We start from the raw sequence: 20995 nt of genomic DNA on the forward strand, positions 1-20995 counted from the left end.
TTTGTTTGCTTTGTTTACATTGCGATGGGCTTTGAGTTGAACTTTTTATATCGTTTTCGATTAATCATTCAAGCATAAGCGTTATCGTCTCCAATTCATAATTTTCCGATGTCAGATGCACTGACTTATTTCTTTAAGCGCAAAATTGGTGAAAATTTCATCGAAACAGAAACTGCAATTTCAAGGAAATACAGCAAATCATATTGCTGCTTGGAGAGAAGGTAAATGTGTGGCCGCGGGAGTAAAAACCAAGTTCTAAATTCGATTTAATCTAATGCAATTCAACTCCAAAAACAAATCAATCTCATATCGGAATTCAAAACTCTCGATTTTTATTTCGATTTGCATAAAACCACATAAATTTTAGTGGGTCACTATCGATATAACACAATTTCATATATTTCATATATGGCATTTGGCTGCAATTTAACAGCTGATATTACGCGATTCGCATACGAAGTTATTTTGCAAGTTTTCTAAATTCATTAAAATGTTCACATCACGTCGTCTATCTGCTATTGCTCGTCGAGCCTATAGTCAGACCACACAGAATGTTTCAGGAGCAAAACCTATAGCAGGACCAAGTAGCAGTGGTGCGAGTGTTAATGTAAATGTACCAGGGCTAAGCAGCAATGTTGTAAAACCTACTATGGAACCGCTAGGACCAGGCGCTTCCCCAACTGGCGATTACAAAGTACCCGAATATTATTCTTTCAATCGTTTCAGTTATGCCGAAGCTGAAGTGGAACTTGTTAAATATCGTCTACCACAACCATCAGCACAGATGAAAAAGTAAATATGTGACAGGAGGCAACAGCAAAAGCCAAGTGTATAACCAATAATAATTAACTTCAATTAATAAAATAAAATTATATTCATACGCCGATTCAATATTCTAAATATTGATCTAATATTCTAAATTTATGAAATGCATTAATATTTATACAATCATCTCCAGTTCACGTGCATAAAAAATAGCTTGTTCCGCTAACTCCACGGATGGTAATACTTCTTTTGGTTTAGCAGCTTTCTCTACGAAATTATAAACACCATCCGCACCCAAGTTCCAATTGCGTTTTTGACCGAATGCTTTCATTTCCTCAGTAGAATTGAGATTTAAACGCCTGGCTGCTTCTTTAGCAGATATCTTTTCATATGATTTTTCAATGCATGCACCAATTTCTTCACGCACTGTGTTTAAAAGGATATCCATAAAGTGATTATATATTTCAGAAGGTGCTGAGTTCTGCAAATGGTAGAAAAATTTTAAGAATCGAAATTAGCGACAGAATTTAAAAAATAATACCTTTGCTTGGAAAATTTTATTGTAACGTCCTTCCATTATATACTGCTCTAAAGCTAAAATAGGCCGTATGTATTTGTTATTTTGAATGGTGTCTGCTGAGAGTAGCTCTAATTCTGTATGGAATTCAGAAACTCGATTGACGGATAATAAGTAGAGCAAGTTTATTCCCAATAACTTGTACATATTTTCCGATTCGCCTATTTTTTGCCTGCAAAAAATTGAGAAAATTCTTTGACATTGATTCTGGAAAGGGTGATGATGTGCAATTCAAGTGATTCAGGTGATCTAATACAAAAAGGCTGCTTAAAAAATATATTATTAAGGCCTTTAATAAACTTGGCATTAGCGTGCAGGTCTCAAAGTACTGGATTAAGGTAAAAAAATTTTGTTGTTGTAGCAGTGCTTCGCCCCGCCCAATAGGTGCGACCGATCACAAATTGTCATCAATATCCTCTAACGGGAGTCCAAGGAAACTTGCTGTTTCAACAGGGGTGGACCATAATGAAAGGGGTGTTAGAGGCGTTGGTGCCACATTACAATTAAAGAGGTGGTTGGTGTCATGTGAGGACACATTGCAAGCGGGGCATAGGTTTGTATGTCGGCGTTGATTCTGGATAGGTAAGAGTTTAGTCGGTTACAGTATCCAGAACGAAGTTTAGCTAGTGACTCGCCTTTCCCTGGGGAGTATGCGTACCTCTTCCGTAAGTTTTGGGTACTGTTCCTTGAGTACTGGATTCACCGGGCAATTCCTGGCAAAAAGGTCCTACGCCTGTTTGTGGAGTTCACTTAGGACCTGCTTGTGTTTTTTTTTGCTTCATACGGCTGAGTTCTCTGGTGCCGTATTTCCATAATGCTTACGGAGATGACTCCTTCAGCCCCTAGGCGGTATTTGCTCATCAATCAGATGTCTGTTGGGATGCCCAGGTTTCTAGGTATTCAACAGGAACAGTTTGGTTAGCATCTGATTTCTCTTCCTGATGGGGAGTATTCTCGCCTCATTATGTAGATGGTGTTCTGGGGACATAAGGAGACAGCTCGTGGCGGTTCTGAGAGCAGTATTTTGGCAGGCCTGTAGCTTCCTGCAGTGAGTAGTTTTTAGGCTTTTGCTTTGTATGAGGTAATGAGCGTTTCTTTGTCTTTTCCCCAAGTACTGCCAGCAAGGGATTTGAGGATTTTATTACGGCTCTGGATTTTCGGTATAAATGCGGCTGCATGTTCACCAAAATGAAGATCCTGATCAAATGTCACACCCAAGATTTTGGGGTGTAAGACAGTCGGTAGCGTAGTGCCATCAACGTGGATGTTCAAAATGGTCGACATCTAATTTGTCGAAGGTTAACAAATTTTATTTATTTATTTATTGACAAAATTGAAAATCCCTTTGAGTAACATGCTTTAAACCCTATGCCTTCAACCAACTTCTAGAATTTGGATATATTTCAAGATTATATTCAAAACCTCATTGCCACTGTGGCTAGGAAGAGGGCAGGTATACTCTACAATGCCGAATAAGATCCTGGATTTCTTGCCTTTAGTATTATATGCCCTATACCTACACGATGTAAATGCACTTAATTTGTATACATACTTGTAATCGTAGTAATAGCATTTCAATTGCGACATATATCGCTCATAAGCAGGGATATCCTTGTTAGCAACGCTGTACTCCACTGCAATTTCAAGTACGTCACGAGCTAATACCATTTCTTTTTCTGATGCTTTACTGTCCCCAGTGGGCAAGTAAGATAACTTCGTAAGTGCTACCTAAAAAATCGGAATACAATTAAAAAAAGGTTAGTAAAATCTGTTGGTCCAATAATTTGTGAGGTTATATATTTTTTTACAGGATACAAACTTTTAAATTGTCTAGCAGTTGGCCACATTTCTTCAGATTTTGCGGCTTCTTGGACCATTCGCTTTTTAACTCTTTGTATAAACTTTCAATACCGCTTAAATTAGACATTTTACTTTTATCACTATCAATAAGCAGCTGCTATATTAAATACTTAGCCAGAATGATATGCCAAAATTGATGTTGTTTTCTTTTGATTTTGCTTTGGCATTATTCGCACTGCTGTCATTTTTGACACTTGACAGTGTAGAGTTTACAAATTTTGACATATGCTGGCTTGTGTGGTTTCGCCAGACTATTACAATTCAAATGCATCTATTACAATTTTTTAATTTATTTATTGAATATTATAATTTTTTCATTCTAAGTTCATTGGTAAATTGAATTAAAGTAATCTTTTGATGCAAAGTTCGTTGAAATGTTCTAAATTTTACAAATAATGCGCATTAACCGATAGATTTATCGCTTTGTCCGCCATTTTCTACAAGTACAACTCTCCAATACTTTCTTACACATTACTCAACATCTCTTTCGCTCTTATACAAATCCGCTTGGCAAATGTCAAAATGACGCCATTTCTGCCATTTACTTTCAACTATATGTATCTCATTTTCGCGCACATAGCTAACTGGATTCGTGCAATAAAATTAGTGTTGTGAAAATATCGCTGTGATTGCGTTTCTTCACATCGAAATGTCATAAAGCGTTGTTGGTTTTCTAATAACTTTACGTTCTACTTTAACAAAAAATAATAAAATTTACAAAATTGTGCATATTGCATTGTTAATTGTGCAGAAGTTACAACAAATGTGAATATTTTATACGAGACAGAAATAAATAGAATCTTGCGCTGCTTCCTAGACGCAGCAGCGGATTGAATTCATTGGGTGTGCAGCAGCAAACCAACCTACGTTTATGCCTCAACGCAATTTTTTCTGTACTTTATTGGCTGCTATTAAGTGTTTATACAGTGGATATAATAACTCTAGTTGCTTTGGCAATATCTGAACAACTGTAGTTTTCACAAACAAATGTAAGAAATTATGTTGTTACAGGGAAGGATCTTTGCTACGAAATTTTTGGCAAAGTTTGAGCTTAGTGCGGTACAGTAGGGCAAGCGGAATAAATTTTTATATTTTGGTGGCTAATTACAAATTGTGCCTGCTTCATAGATAAAATGAATGCCTAATTATTATATATAGATAGCAAAAAACAATCTGCGTGATCGGGAATATATAATTCGCGCCATAATTTTACACACAGGAGGGGTGAAGGAGTTGCCACACGGAATTTTTGGTTACCTGCCTTGATTCCAATAGGGATATGTATTGACCAGATTGCTTGTCTTTAATAATAAAGCTAGAGACAAGCCGAAAATTGGATCAACTCCTTTTATAAATTATTACCAAAATTTTCTCCAAATGTACATTTTTCTGCTTTGAAAAGTTATCAGAAACAATAGACTGCCTAATCACATGCCTTTCAAAACCAGGTTAAACCTGAAGTTCCCGCCAAATTGTCGGAAATCTAAAAATTTGGATACCAAGAAGTAAATGCGCGATCTAAAGCTAGTAAGTATAGGAAAAATTTTCTAAGCGGTGTTGGCACTCGACTGTGGTCTTGCAAACACTCCTAGCATGTCTCTACATGAAATTTATCTCAGTGAGAATCTGCCTTGTAGTTATCAATCGCAATGCAAACACTCCTAGCATGTCTCTACATGAAATGTATCTCAGTGAGAATCTGCCTTGTAGTTATCAATCGCAATCCAAATTAAACATGAATGTCCCGTCCAGCAAGTTTGTAGGAGAAATTAAAAAGTCGGTTTATCGCACCAAGTTAATATTTCTACAAAATCAGCAGTAGTTGGTTTTGCTTTGTCGTAAATTGTATCATTACATCGGCCTTTCTAATATATAACACCCTTCAAAGAAATCAACTAGCATATGACTTGCTTTCCGACAGCATCAATATAACCTATATCGCGGGTTAGGGGGTCAGAATATACCCGCGGTAGTATGCCTGTCGTAAGAGGCGACTAAAATACCAGATTCAAGGGGCTGTGTAGCGCAACCCTTTCAGGTTGCCAGCGCTATATATAGCTTCTCCATGGAATAATAGCTCCTCATGGAACTTGGGGGTGGGGTGGGAAGGATGGCCTGAAGGTTTAATGTGGCCATAGAAATCGTTCCCGAGATGGTCGGGCGTGGTGGTGCTGTGTTACCGGAGCGTACCGGATCTGTATCAGGCAAAGGGCGATCACATCAATAACACTCCGAAAAGCCTTTGGGGAGAAACCTTATCGCTACAACAACAACATCAATATAACAATAAAATAATATGATGTGTAACGAAAATAAGGCCAGGAGGATTGGAAACACGTCCTTTTCAATATCCCATTATATGTTGAGCTGTGCTGATCGGAATCTTCCTGCATTCCGACATCGTCATTACTAAACAAAATTACGGGGTGATGGCGTGATGGACCCCAGCGGGTAAGGGGGTCAGAATATACCCGCGGTAGGTATGCCTGTCGTAAGAGGCGACTAAAATACCATATTCAAGGGGTGTGTAGCGCAAGCCTTCAGGTTGCCAGCGCAATATATAGCTTCTCCAAATCCAATTGTCAACCTCACCTATCCGCGGCGATTCCTGTTTCACTAACAGACGAGGCTCTGGAGACCCCAAGCTCCTCATGGAACTTGGGGGTGGGGAGGGAGGGGATGGCCTGAAGGTTTAATGTGGCCACATAAATCGTTCCCGAGATGGTCGGGCTAGCACCTTAATGGTGCTGTGGTACCGGAGCGTACCGGATCTGTATCCGGCAAAGGACCATCACATCGATAACACTCACCAAAGCCTTCGGGGATCAACCTTATCGCTACAACAACAACAACAACAACAACGGGGTGATGGGGAAACACGTTATTTCCAACATCCCAATATATGTTTAGCTGTGTTGATTGGAGACAAACACATTCCTCCGGCAGCTTAAAATACCAATATAATTCAAAAATATGTTCCAAAGTTTGTTACCTAATTCCGGGGGCACTGGTGGATTGTAAACGCTTCCTTTCCAACCTCCTTTAAAAGAATGAGTACCAGACTCGTCCGTTTGTCACGCTAGTAAATATGGGAGAGAATTAAGTGATTGCAATAATGAATTTTATTTTATATTTTAATTTATTTTCTTATTTAAATATGTTTATTAAATTAAGCGTAAGCCTGAACGTTATTATTATTATAAATATTTATTTATTACGGCCAGAAGCCTAAATCGTAAATTAGAATATATAACAGTTTTTTATCTTATAGCCAACGTTTTACAATATTCATACAATTTTGTTTTAAATTCTGTTATTTGGTTGCAACTCTTTATATCCATAGGCAGATCAATGTAACTTTTCAGACCCTTGTAGAAAATGTTCTGTTGATCAATTTAAGTCCTAAAAAACGGCAATTTGAAATTATGTTTGTTCCTCGTATTTATGTATGTTGTGAGTTTGCTCAACTAATGCTATATTTTTATTTAGATACTCAGGTACATTTCCATGTTTGATATTAAATATGAATTTCATGGAGTGGAAAAAAAACTTTTGTTTCACACTTAACCAGTCTAAAGTCTTCAACATGTCAGCCGTTCGTGTATCTAGGTTTCTGAAGAATAAACCTCATGCATCTATTTTGAAGCTTGTCTATTTCTTTATCCGATATTATGACTATCGGATATCCCTAATGGGGAGTTAAACCGCATAATGAAATAAACAAAGCCATATTTTCTTAAAAACAGATCTTCCGGCAGTCGGAATTCTTGTTTTTAGAAAGTTTTGTTTATTCTCCTGTTATTGATTCCATATAAAAGGATGAACGAACAGATAAATTAAGTGGGGTTACACCGAAATGACTTCTGGCAGTACTTGGGATAAAGATAAAGAAACGCTCATTGCCACTTACAAAGCAATTGGCCAGCCGATTGCATGCTACGCGTCCCCGATATGCTGGCTAAGCCTTAAGACCACTCACTGGAAGCGGCTACAAGCCTGCCAAAATTCTGCCGTCAGAACTGCCACGGTTTGTCTTCTTATGTTCCCAGAACACCATCTATGTACATAATGAGGCGAGCATACTCCCCATCCCCGAGCGGGTTAAGGGGTCAGATTATACCCGCTGTAGGTATGCCTGTCGTAAGAGGCGACTAAAATACCAGATTCAAGGGGCTGTGTAGCGCAACCCTTCAGGTTGCCAGCGCAATATATAGCTTCTCCAAACCCAATTGTCAACCTCACCTATCCGCGGGGAATCCTGTTCCACTAACAGACGAGGCTCTGGCGACCCCAAGCTCCTCATGGAACTTGGGGGTGGGGAGGGAGGGAATGGCCTGAAGGTTTAACGTGGCCACATAAATCTTTCCCGAAATGGTCGGGCTAGACCCTGTTGTTGTTGTTGTTGTTGTAGCGATTAGGTTACTCCCCGAAGGCTTTGGGGAGTGTTATCGATGTGATGGTCCTTTGTCGGATACAGATCCGATACGCTCCGGTAACACAGCACCATTAAGGTGCTGGCCCGACCATCTCGGGAACGATTTATATGGCCACATTGAACCTTCAGGCCATCCCTCCCTCCCCACCCCCAAGTTCCATGAGGAGCTTGGGGTCGCCAGAGCCTCGTCTGTTAGTGAAACGGGATTCGCCGCTCGAAGGTGAGGTTGACAATTGGGTTGGAGAAGCTATATGTTGCGCTACACAACCCCTTGAATCCCCAGCTAGCACCTTAATGGTGCTGTGGTACCGGAGCGTACCGGATCTGTATCCGGCAAAGGACCATTACATCGATAACACTCCCCAAAACCTTCGGGGAGCAACCGTATCGCTACAACAACAACAACAACAAGAATACTCCACATTAGGGATAGAAATGAAATGCTAACCAAACAGTAATACCCAGAAACCTGGGCATCCCAACAGACATCTGATTGATGAGCCAACACTGCCCAGGGGCTTAAGGAGTTGTTGTTGTTGTAGCAATGCTTCGCCCCACCTAACAGCCGCGACCGATCACAAATTGTCGTCAATATCCTCTAACGGGAGTCTAAGGAAACTTGCCGTTTCAACAGGGGTGGACCATAAGGAAAGGTGTGTTAGAGGCGTTGGTTCCACATTACAATTAAAGAGATGGTTGGTGTCATGTGGGGACACATTGCAAGCGGGGCATACATTTTGTATGTCGGGGTCGATTCTGGATAGGTAAGAGTTTAACCTGTTACAGTATCCAGAACGAAGTTGAGCAAGAGTGACACGCGTTTCCTTGGGGAGTATGCGTTCCTCTTCCGCGAGTTCTCTCTTCAGGGTTCTCAGGTGCCGTATTTCCTCAAAATGCTTACGGAGATGACTCCTTAAGCCCCTAGGCGGTGCTGGTTCATCAATCAGATGTCTGTTGGTATGCTCAGGTTTCTGGGTATTCAACAGGAACTGTTTTGTCAGCATCTCATTTCTCTCCCTGATGGGGAGTATTCTCGCCTCATTATGCAGATGGTGTTCTGGGGACATAAGTAAACAGCCCGTGGAAATTCTGAGAGCAGTATTTTGGCAGGCCTGTAGCTTCTTCCAGTGGGTAATTTTTAGGCTTGGCGACCATATGGGTGACGCGTAGCACGTAATCGGCTGGCTAATTGCTTTGTATGTAGTCATGAGCGTTTCTTTGTCTTTTCCCCAGGTACTGCCAGCGAGGGATTTGAGGATTTTGTTGGAGCTCTGAATTCTCGGAACAATTGCGGCAGCGTGCTCACCAAAATGTAGATCCTGATCAAAGGTCTCACCCAAGATTTTGGGGTGTAGGACAGTCGGTAACGTAGTGCCATCGACGTGGATGTTCAAAATGGTCGACATTTCGGACGTCCATGTTGTAAATAAGGTCGCGGAAGATTTAGTCGGTGAGAATGCCAGGTTTCGCGAGGCGCAAAACTGGAGAGATCAGGGAGGTAGCCGTTTATTTTATTGCATAGCTCATCGATCTTTGGGCCTGGGCCTGTGGCCATTATTGTGCAGTCATCGGCGTAGGAAACGATTGTGACTCCTTCCGGTGGTGAAGGTAGCTTAGGTATGTAGAAATTAAAGAAAGTGGGGATAGGACACCACCCTGTGGCACCCCTTGTTTAATTCTCCTTGGTTTTGATGTTTCCTTTCTAAATTGCACCGATGCCTGCCGACCACCCATATAATTTGCGGTCCACCTTTTAAGACATGGGGGAAGGGCAGACCCTTCCAGTCTTGGAGTAACGAGCCATGGTTGACCGTATCAAAAGCTTTTGATAGGTCTAGCGCTACGAGTACTGTTCTATGGTGGGGGTATTGATTTAAACCATAATTTATCTGGGTGATAATTGCATTTAGCGCGGTGGTAGTGCTATGGAGTTTTCTGAAGCCATGCTGATGAGAGGCTAGCTGCAAATGTGCTTGGAAATAAGGGAGCAAAATGGCTTCAAGCGCCTTTGCTACTGGAGATAGGAGAGATATCGGACGATACGACTCTCCTATGTTAGCTGGTTTTCCAGGCTTTAGTAGCGGGACCACCTTGGCCATTTTCCATTTCTCGGGTATGACAAAGGTGGAAAGAGACAGGTTGAAGACATTCGCTAGATATTTGAAACCCTCTTTCCCTAGGCTTTTAAGCATCGGCATGGCAATGCCGTGTGGGCCCACTGCTTTGGATGGTTTAGCGCGACCATTGGCTTCCACAACCTCTTTAGTGGTGATGGTGATTGGTGACGCGCTGAATTTGTGTTTATGTGCGTGTCTATTGGCTCCGTCTCTTTGTCGACCGTAGGATGCATTATATATTGTCGGCAGAAAGCGCTCGCACATTTTTTCGCATCCGACAGCACTTTGTCGCCAAAGGCGATGGAAACTTTGTCTTCGTGCTTATTCGGATTCGATAGGGACTTTACGGTGAACCAAAGTTTACCCACACCGGTAGAGAGGTTACTCTTAGGTGCTCCTTCGCCATTTCGCCCGCTTTTGTTCGTCCACAAGCAATCTGATGCGTTGGTTTATATCCCTTATTTGGGGGTCGCCTGGATCAAGCTGTCTTATAAGGTCACATTCTCTCGCTAAGTTTGCGGCCTCCGCCGGGAAGTTGGGCCGGATTTCGGGAATTCTCCCGGCGGGAATGAAACGTGCCGAGGCGGATTCAAAAACCTTACGGAAGGCATGCTCCCCTTGGCGGGCAACAGTCGGGAAAGGGAGGGCAGCAAAGCGGTTGTCTGTAAAAGATTTATATTCTTCCCACTTTCCTTTTTTGAAGTTTATGAAAGTGCGTTTTTCGGTGACGATGAAGTCGGCGGTACGCTCGAGCGAAATAAGTATAGGGAGGTGGTTGGATGCCAATGTTACCATCGGCTGCCAGTTGACGCAGTGTACGAGTTCTGCGCTCACGATTGAGATATCTGGCGAACTGTGACAGCTTCCTACCACACGTGTGGGGGCGTCTCCGTTTATTGTGCAGAACGTCGTTTCTTCTATTTGATCCGCCAACATCTCAGCCCTACTGTCCGCCCGCAAGTTTGAGTGCCATAGATTGTGATGGGCATTGAAATCGCCTAAGATAATGCGATTGAACCCAGTGAGTAAGGCTCTGATATTAGGGCGGTATCCACTGGGGCAACAGGTGGCAGGAGGAATGTAGATGTTGATGATTTCTAGGTTTGCATCGCCTGACCGGACAGATAGGCCTTGACGTTCTAAGCCATTGTCCCTGCGGTCGATGCCAGGATCAAATATATAATATTGCACAGAGTGGTGTATGATAAACGCGAGGCCGCCTCCATTTCCGCTCTCGCGGTCTTTCCTGTGGACATTAACCCAGAGCAGGTCTGCAATGCAGATCTTGCTGTGAGCTTAGTCTCTTGAATCGCAGCAATGCGGATGTTGTGCCGCTTCATGAAATCGACTATCTCCGTAATCTTCCCCGTTAGTCCATTACAGTTTAACTGCAGAATTCTGAAGTGCATAAGGGGAGACGACGCCACTCTGGGGGTAAGTGACGGGTGACTACGCCTGGGTTGTGGAAGGCCAGGACGCAATTGCTGTTGTGGCCCTGGGACTGGGCGTCCTTGGGCAAGCATTGGGGTACCCGGATGATTTGGGTTTGCGACCTGGCAACATGGCGCGATGAAACCCGTCGGGGGGTTGCGGTCGCGGAGACCAGAACATCTAGGAAAGTGGCACCACCCAAGGCAGGAGCTGCATCACAAACTCAGACGACGTGACGACGTGAGTAAAATGCAATCTGATTTAGATAACGTTGCTGTTTGGTGTCGTGCCAATAACTTGCCACTAAATGTTAGCAAATGTTTTCTTGTAAGCTTTTCTAAATTACGTGACCTTATTCCCACTTCCTACTCTCTCGATGTAGTATGTACCCACCTCTCAACTCTTAACGAGATAAAGGACTTGGGTGTTGTCTTCGATTCGAAAATTTCTTTCACGACTCATATAAATTCTACTATTGCTAAGGTGTATTCACTTCTGGCTTTTATTAGGCGTTCCTGCACAGACTTCACGGATCCCTACACCCTCAAGGTATTGGTCACTGCACTAGTTCGTTCGAAGCTGGAATATGCCTGTTTTATTTGGAGGTCGTATCATGAATGCCATATTGTTAGGCTTGAACGTGTGCAGAAAGCGTTTGTTCGGTTCGCGCTGTGCTCGATTAACTTTTCTGAACCGATTCCATCTTATAAATCCAGGTGCTCACTTATCAAATTAGAGTCCCTGGAATGCAGAAGAACTCTCTTATCGCTCACGTTTGTTTATGACATCATTAATGGTGTAGTTGATGCACCTTGTCTCCTCAGGAGTCTCCAATTCCATATACCTATAAGGCCTCTTCGTAATATACCGATTTTCTATACGGATTGTGTCCGAACCCTCTATGCCTCAAACGCACCTTTGCTTAGAGCTATGACCGACTTTAATCGCATCTCTGATTCTTCAGCTATTGATTTTTCTCTTTCTAAGTTTACTTTTAAAACAATACTTACTGATATCTTTTCAAACAGATAAATGTGCTGGTCAATCTCTTCATAGCATGTAAGTTTTATTGTGTCTATACTCAACTTAAGTAATATACTATTAAATAATTATCTAATTTTAATTCAACATTGTTATATAGTCTGTAAGGGCTTTAAATGCCATATACTGAAATAAAGAAATATGAAATACGGCACCTGAGGACACAGCCGTATGAAGCCAAAAAACACAAGCAGGCCTCACTGAACTCCACAAATAGGCGTCGGAATTGCCCAGTGAATCCTGTACTCAAAGAACAATACCCAAAACTTGCAGATGAGGAACGCACACTCCCCAGGGAAACGGGAGTCACTAGCTCAACTTCGATCTGGATACTGCAACAGGTTAAACTTTTACCTATCCAGAATCAACCTCGACTTACAAAACATATGTCCTGCTTGTAACGTGTCCCCACATGACACCAAACATCTCTTTAACTGTATTGTGGAACCAACGCCTCTAACACTCCTCAAAATGGTCCACCCCTGTTGAAACAGCAAGTTTCCTTGGAATCCCGTTATCAATCTAGGGGTGGGAGGGCGGTATGACCTGGAAGGTGTCATGTAGTCATAATAAATCGTTCCTGATGTGGTCGGGCTAGTACCTTAGATGTGTCCGTTACCGGAACGTACACTGCTACAACAGCAATAACAACAACAACCGGAACGTGCCGGATCTGCATCCGAGAACGGACCATCAACATCGATAACACTCCCCAAAACCATCGGAAAGTGTCCCTATCGCTACAACAACAACATTGGTCTATATTAATATTTATAAAAAAATAGACAAAATCCTTTCCAGCCTCGTGTGGTTCGCTTGAAGCTTATTTCTTCGAAGTCAATGGGAATAATCTGTTCAGAATTTTTCTACCTTCATAGTCATGTTAAATTTCTAATACGTTATATTTGCTCGTATATTAACGAGAACCCTTCTTTACTTCGCGTTTTACCATCCGAGATCGAAATCCACTTTTTAAATCGAAATTTTTCTAAATGGTGAATCCTGTGAATGATAAATGTTTACTATTGACCATTTGTACTCATCAGATTCATGTTTTATTACAGTTTTTATTAATAGCTTAAGATATTTGTATTTGTATTTATTAGGCAATTCATCCCAGCACAACAATTTGGCAAAAATTATTTTATAGTGCTAGTCGGTAAAAGGCATAAAATAGGAACAATTTAAACTTGAAACTTAAAGCTAATGACTATGGCTAAGAAAAGGTTACAATAAATAATATATTTAATAAATAATAAATAAACGAATGATAGAGTACATTTGCTTAGAAGAAATCAGTATTTTAATTGTCTAGGTTATTATAGAAACTTGTTAATTCTTTATTGAAGAGCAGAGCATTGCTTATAAGCCTAAGTCTAGAAGGGAGCGAGTTCCAAAGAGGTATGGAAGTAATGAAGAACTGGCGATCAGATATTAGCATACGATTTCTGGAGTGGGTATAGTTTTTATTTGAGTAAAGTTGGTTTTTCATCCGTTATCGTAAAACACGATACCGGCCCTCATTAAGTGAATAAAAACAATGCGATATCAATTTCCTAAATAAAGTATATTTCTTTTATTTGTAGAAGTGCGTACATGTAAAAAGGAAAAATGCGTGTCGGAAAGAGAGCGAATGTTGTAGAGGCGAAACGAACGCGCTCATGTGTGGTGCGTTTGGAAAATATTTCATCACCACCGTATAAAGCTGGTAAAATAGCACGTACTATTGGAGTCAATCCACGTACGCATATGCAATCAAATTCTGATGAAAAAAAAGATAAGGGACTTGTTAAAAAACGTCCTACTATACAAGGACAAAATGCTAGTACATCGTCCAAAACGAGTGGTACCCCAAATACTACACAGTCCAGATCAAGAGTTCTAAGTACACCATATGCCAGTCAGACTTCAAAATCAAAATACAGTTCGCCAAATGCAACTCAAACATCAAAGTCCGGTACGCCAAATTCAGCTCAATCGACAAAATCAAAGTCAGGTACTCCTAATTCCGCTCAGACAACCAGGTATATTGCACAAAATGCAGCTCAAGCCGCATCAAAGCCTGCTGCGTCAAAATCAATCCAGACATCATCATCAAAATCCAAAGATGCAGCAAAGGACACATTTAAACCACCTTTAAAAGCCTCCAAAAGTGAACCAACAAAAACAGTTGTAACACCTGCTCCAACACTACCCACTTCTACAATAGCAACTGGACGATCTAGACGAGCAATCAAACCAAATCCCAAATATGCAAGCGAAGATATAGTGACACCAAAAATGATACGAAATGTGGGCGCTATATATGCAACCGGTGGGACAGCATCAAAAAAATCAACATCTGTCACAAAACAGAGAAAGCCGTCAACAAGCAGTTCAGATGATTTTTTTAATGACGACTCAAACGATGAATCATACAAAGAGGATCTAGAAGATGAGCTCGACAAGATGTATCGTGCAATTGCTAAAGATAGCGATTCTGATTTTTCGGATGAATCTAAAATTGTCACCACACGCCCCATAAAGCGAGTTAAACAACAACCACAGCAACGCAAAACTCCTATTGGGACACCGAATGCCTCTATAACGCCACGTCCAACTGCCTCTACAACGCCACGTCCAACTGTCACAACAACGCCACGACCAACGTCTACAGTCGCCCAAAAAAGTCAGCCTTCACAATTGCAACTTCTTAGAAAATCCTTTGCTGCTAATGTAAATCGTTCGATTGAGCCTATTGCAGGTGTTAAGCGTGCTCGTAATGATTTAGATAGCAGCGATAATGATGCAGATGTATCGGGCATCGCGCGCAAACGCTTCTTATTAGCGAAGTCATCATCAAATGTGGCAAGCGGTAGAGATAATAAACAACAGCAACAACATAATAAAAATTCAAATTCCAGTGAGATTACTATGCTTATGAGAAAGACGAATCAACAACAACAGCAAACTCTAAATGGTAGCAAAATAATTAAGTTAAAAACGGATGGTCTTGCATTATTGGAGGAACCAAAACGAAATACAACAACGAGAATTATAGAAAAGCGTACATTAATGGATGGTAACAGTGTTACATTGAGGATGGCGCAGCAACCTAGATTTCTACAAACTGTGCGTAGTAATAATAGTAATATTAAAACTACAGCAAAATCTTCAACACAAACATCAACTTCAACAACACGCACTCTTATAACAATGCCAATGAAAACGCAACATGCGCGCAGTCTGTCTTTACCAAAACGTCGAAGTGCGTCACCTGCTATTACGAAGCCGATACCAAAGTCTACAGTCGAGCGTAAATCAACAAATGAGAGTATTGAGGAAAATAAAGCAATAGAAGCAGAACCCCTCTCAACAACTATAGAGGATTTTGAGACTATGCCCACTTTCACAATAGTCAATATAAACGATATAATTAATAAAAAAGGAGATGTACTAATTTCGAAAAGTGACAAAATACAGAAATTAGATGACAGCGATATGTCAGATGATTACGATTTGGCAGAAAACAGAAAAACTGATGACTATTCTCCTGTTAAGCCGGAAGGTCGCAAAGTTGTGCCGCCCATTAAAAAAGCAAGTGGTGATGTTCGCCAGCCTAGAAGTCCTATGACCACGTCAACAACAAAAAAGCCACCAACTCCGAAAATTCTCAATCACATACTTACAAAAAAATCATCGCCAACTAATCCCAATTCATCTCCTAATAGTAATAAAGTGAACTCAAGTATTTCGTCTGATAAGCCCGCACCACGTATACTTAATTCAGTAGTGGCGAAGAAAACTCAACCTGTCAAACCGATGATAGCAAATTTTGATGATTCAGATAATGAAGATTCATATCAATTTTCATTAGATGGAGATGAGGATATGGGTGGGTTAGATGAAGATAAAGACGATACAAATGACCCAACTGGTATATCAGAGGATAATGTTGCCAATGACGACGACGGCGAAGATGACAATGATCCACGCGATTCATTTAATTTGGGTAAACATAAGCTTCCTACGAGCACACCGTATACAACAAAAAAGAAAGCATTAGCACAAACAAAACCCGCACAACAACCACCACCAACAAAACCCCCACAACAACCACCACCACCACAATCAACAAAGGAGAATTCACAATCTGCAGTCAATCGGCAAATAACAGCAACTAAGAACATAGAGCAACGTAAACCTACACCTGAAAAAGTAGTAATTTCACGTCAGGGTGATAAGGTTATTAAAAAGATTACATGTTTTGAAACGTGGTATGTTATTGTACCCAATGAAGTTAAGCCAAGTAAATTAGTAACACCACGTAATGTACTCGAAATACCACTCATCAGATTGGCAAATTTAGCGACAGATATAAAACTCCCAAATAGTGATTGGAAGGGTAAAGTAACTTTGCATGAACTGTCACCAACAATGCTTGCAAAGACAAATTTAACCCTTTATACTGGCGATCTAAAAGAGTTTAATATAGCTGAGAGTGAACGTGGTCGTTATCAGCCTTCATGTGTTATGTTTAGGCGTACGGTAAATGATCGTACCAAATCCCGACTTCCCTACGATAGAGCAGTTATATTCAAGAATCGCACATTCTTCACGAATATTGAAGGAAAAAATGTTAAATTGGTGGGTGCGCCCAGTACAGTCAGCTCCCAAAAAGATGTTGAAATATTATTGCAAATTATCGATTCATTAACGCTGCAAAGTACATTTGTTGAGCCTACGAATGCTATTCAGTAAATACCGAGAATGAAGAAAAATGGGAAAAAATTTAATGGCACAATGCAGGGGCCCTATCGTGAAATACGATCCGTGATCGAATGCAGATTTTTAACTCACAATAGATCTGTAACGGTAAAGCGGTTAAATGAAATATGTAAACTATGGACAAAAATTTGATATTCACATTTTGATCGCTTGAGTGGAAATAGTGTTTTCGATCCGTGATCGTAAGTGATGATACGGCCCAGTATATTTTACTATATTAACTATTCGCACATTTATTTAAACAAAAAGCAAAAAGGAAACTGGATGGCAAAATTATTTAATCCAAAACCAAATTAAACACACACAAACGAAATTTTCAGTGACCCAAATCAAATGATGTCCATTTATTTTTGAAGTAGCTAATTAATATTCAGTATTCTGCATGTTGTTGCTATAAAGATAAAATTTTGCAGGGAGACACTGGCTGTAGCCACAATCCTGAGCAAACAGTCTAACGCTTCAAAATGAAAATACATATAGAATTATATCAGTTGTGATCAATTCTAGATAGATAGATAATTTAATTGTGGATTGCACTGCGACCATTGGTCTATTGTGCCCTCACCTCCTTCATAGACCTCATCCAAACCGACTTGATGAACTCTAGCAGCTCACATGGCTTGCGGGATTTAATGTGTGGAATGCTCTGGCCATAGTGAATCCATATACTTAGCCCTGCGTCTTGAGATTGTGTCACATTCCAGAAGGATATGGTCCGCCGTCTCCGCTGATCGATTACAAAATGGCACCATGATATTACTGTACCATTGCTCGTTCGTGTGAGTCCTTGAACGTTCCATGCTGTAGAACGTAAAATCCCATTTTTTTTCAATTACCTCTTTATTTCAACTTACGTTTAGGTTAATAAAGTAAGCATTTCTGGTGCTCAAATCAGGGATTGGATTAGTTAAATTTGCGGGAGGTTTAGTTTATTTAATGTGCGTTTGGTTTAAACAAATGTGCTAATGCTAAATATATCTCAAGAATATAACACAATGGTCGTCTTTCGAATACTCAACTGTGTGAGTAATAAGTTTTAGAAATTAGAATTATGCCTTAATTTTAAGAAAAACTGCATCTTAAACGATTCTTCACACTTCACTAGGATATTAAAATAAAAATTATTCATAAACAAATAAGTCAAGGAACCGTTAAACAATCAAAACGTTGAGCTGTTGAGTGGATCGGAAATATTCACCGATGCGTCGAATGTCATCACCTAAATAGTTGGCCAACAGTTGCTTATTCGAAATATGCCCAATTGTCCTTCATTTATTATAAACTTTTTTTTAGATTTAAGTTCTAAAATAAAATACATAAAGGATAATGTAAATCACACAAAGCTCAATTTGAGCTTACATATATTTATAAAGCGATAACATGTAATTGAATTACTTAGGTATGTAAGATAAACTCGTTTATACATATGTACATACAGACATAAACGTGTTGATATATCTTTTAACTGAAATGTGGTTGGATTCTTTTAAACATTTAAAACATACAAACATACAGCATATATTTAACTTATAATATGGTATATGCGACTAAGCTAGCATATTCTTTCTAAACTACATGGTTGTAGTTGCCGCTACATTTCAGTTACTTCATAATGTATAAACTATCACTTGCATAAACAATAAACATGCATATGTAATTAAGCCCGGAGTAAAAATTTGTATTACAAAGTCGTATTGTATTTCTTAAATATAAGACCTTGAAACAAATTAACATTTACAACAATTCGGATCTGATTAAATTTGTTTACATCTCTAATTACATATGTACAACTAGTTATATATTTATATTTTTGCCTATTTCTGGAGAAATAGCGTGGTTAAAAATTATTTACTTTTTGTGCTTATATTGAATAGAAAAGTATCTTATATGTAAGATCTACATACTTTTAGTCGACACGGTAGTAGTGAATTTATGCAAAAGGCAAATAAAAGAAGCATTACTTTCTCAAATCTGTTAATGATTATTTTTAGTTATGTATAAATTAAGTATTTTATCGTAGCCGTTAAAAAAAGCCTAACTAAATATAATTTATCAACTTCTCAGCATAAAAGTAACCACAACATCAAAAAAAACTAATTGATTGGTATAATAAAACCAATTTTTTATGTTCTCAATAAAAATAAAAATAAAGAATTTACTCTGTTGCGGGAAAACTCGTCGTTTGGCACGCAAAGGTGAAGTATGAAATGTTTTGTATTTTTTCGTTTATAACATACTCCGATTTTCTCTTAAAATTATACGGGAACACAAAAAGAAAAACCTGGCAAAATGGCATAACAATTGCGTTATTTGTTCTTTTTTTATATACATATATATATATATTTGCATTTTATATAATAAGTATATACTTTTGTAGAGCCCATGTCCTTATATGCATACCTAGCATTAAACCATCCCGAGGATCATTGCAGGGTCATACTCTGCCTCAGTTGATTACATACATACCCTAATGTGTACATATTTCTTGGTTCACAATAAAGAATAGCCATAAAATTTTTGCGTTTTCAAATTATTTAAATATGTTGGGTGGCAACTACGTGACGTATTTTTGTCAAGGTGGCATCATTATAGGAGTGTGTTCGTCTCATTGAAGCTAATTGTATTGCTGCTGGGTGAAATTATCGGGTGCTTAACGAATATTTTAAAATTTAAGCTGCAGACATTGGTGCTTTATAGGTAACCGTATCGGTAACCTTATAACAGCTGATTCGACCAACCTTATGGGAATCAATGCAATTGATTATTGGTGCCGCTAAGGTCGTAACCGTATCATAGCCAGCCAATTTGTTTCCGTCGTAACGATAAACAGCTGATTACGTTAGGGATACGACTACAGCGATACGACATACGGCACCAATGACTCCCGCTTTAATTAAAAATTGTATAGATACTATTTTATTAGTCGAATATTCAAATGCTGTAATAATCGATTTTCGGATTTCGTTCATCGTCGATTATTCGAGTAATTGCTCGTTGTCGCTGCTGAACGATTATTCGAATGTTGGAATACACATTTATTTATTTATTTACAGTCTTGTAGACTTAATTTCTTAAATTTCCAAAATTACATCTATGAGATCTTTTTATGTTATTGCAATTGATGAGTAAACTATAAACATAAAAGCAAGGAGGATAAATATCATAATAACCACCAGTCTGCTACGAGTGACGAGTAACTCGCTGGAAATTGGTGGGACATTTTTAATTGTCTCGCATTTATCCATGTCGTGTAGGCACCTTATGCAAATGTGATTTTTGGAAAGAGAATTAATTAAATACAGTCGGAAAAATAAACACAAATACCCCACGAAAATGCATAGACACTAGCAGACCCGGCAGACGTTGTTCTGCCCTAAATTTGGTCTATCTGCATACATTTTAATAAATTTTTCCGTCCAACTCTGCCCTCGCCCTTCTACACTTTTTTCTAATCTTTGTATTCACTCCTCCCTCCGTATTTTTCGCTTCATCTATCTCCATCTGCAGAATTTATACTATAAAAGCGTGCAATTACTGGCATATGCTGATGACATTGATATCATCGATCTAAACACCCGCGCTGTTAGCTCTGCTTACTCCAAACTGGAAAAAGAAGCGGTAAAGATGGGTTTGCTGGTGAATGAGGACAAAACGAAGTACCTTCTGTCATCGAGCAAAGAGTCAGCGCATATGCGCCTTGGCAACCACGCTACTGTTGGCAGCCATAATTTCGAAATAGTAAAAAACTTCGTTTATTTGGGAACCAGCATCAACACTAGCAACAACATCAGCACTGAAATCCAGCGAAGAATCAATCTTGCCAATAAATGCTACTTTGGACTAGTAGGCAATTGAAAAGTAAAGTCCTCTCCCGGCGAACGAAAATCATACTCTACAAGTCACTTATCGTACCCGTCCTGCTATATGGGGCAGAAGCATGGACCATGACAACAGCAAATGAAGCGGCTTTGGCAGTGTTCGAGAGAAAATTTCTTCGAAAGA

General features: G+C 39.7%; 3 protein-coding genes across 3 annotated transcripts; 2 read left to right on the forward strand and 1 right to left on the reverse strand.

Moving 5' to 3' along the window:
• Positions 1–134: 134 nt before the first annotated feature.
• NdufV3 (NADH:ubiquinone oxidoreductase subunit V3) lies at positions 135–929 on the forward strand. Its single transcript, XM_067784037.1, has one exon. It carries the CDS (start codon positions 491–493, stop codon positions 794–796), a length of 306 nt encoding a protein of 101 aa, XP_067640138.1. The 5' UTR covers positions 135–490; the 3' UTR covers positions 797–929.
• On the reverse strand, positions 846–3360 carry Rpn12 (regulatory particle non-ATPase 12). The gene is made up of 4 exons (XM_067784034.1): positions 3162–3360; positions 2895–3070; positions 1307–1514; positions 846–1246 (listed from the first exon to the last, which is right to left on the reverse strand). Exons 1-4 carry the CDS (start codon positions 3267–3269, stop codon positions 941–943), a joined length of 798 nt encoding a protein of 265 aa, XP_067640135.1. The 5' UTR covers positions 3270–3360; the 3' UTR covers positions 846–940.
• Positions 3361–3789: 429 nt separating this feature from the next.
• On the forward strand, positions 3790–19507 carry LOC137250720 (serine-rich adhesin for platelets). Its single transcript, XM_067784033.1, has 2 exons — positions 3790–4191; positions 13813–19507. Exon 2 carries the CDS (start codon positions 13838–13840, stop codon positions 16964–16966), a length of 3129 nt encoding a protein of 1042 aa, XP_067640134.1. The 5' UTR covers positions 3790–4191; positions 13813–13837; the 3' UTR covers positions 16967–19507.
• Positions 19508–20995: the final 1488 nt, after the last annotated feature.

Source organism: Eurosta solidaginis, chromosome 4, assembly GCF_040869045.1.
Source record: "Eurosta solidaginis isolate ZX-2024a chromosome 4, ASM4086904v1, whole genome shotgun sequence".
NCBI lineage: Eukaryota > Metazoa > Arthropoda > Insecta > Diptera > Tephritidae > Eurosta > Eurosta solidaginis.

What these genes read in the sequence shown, in the direction of transcription:
- LOC137250720 (XM_067784033.1), top strand. Translation starts at nt 13,838, where the DNA reads ATGCGTGTCGGAAAGAGAGCGAATGTTGTAGAGGCGAAACGAACGCGC.
- Rpn12 (XM_067784034.1), bottom strand. Translation starts at nt 3,269, where the DNA reads ATGTCTAATTTAAGCGGTATTGAAAGTTTATACAAAGAGTTAAAAAGC. An exon ending in AACTGCTAGACAATTTAAAA is followed by an intron (nt 3,071 to 3,161) that starts GTTTGTATCCTG and finishes CCGATTTTTTAG; the next exon opens with GTAGCACTTACGAAGTTATC. An exon ending in ATAAAATTTTCCAAGCAAAG is followed by an intron (nt 1,247 to 1,306) that starts GTATTATTTTTT and finishes TACCATTTGCAG; the next exon opens with AACTCAGCACCTTCTGAAAT.
- NdufV3 (XM_067784037.1), top strand. Translation starts at nt 491, where the DNA reads ATGTTCACATCACGTCGTCTATCTGCTATTGCTCGTCGAGCCTATAGT.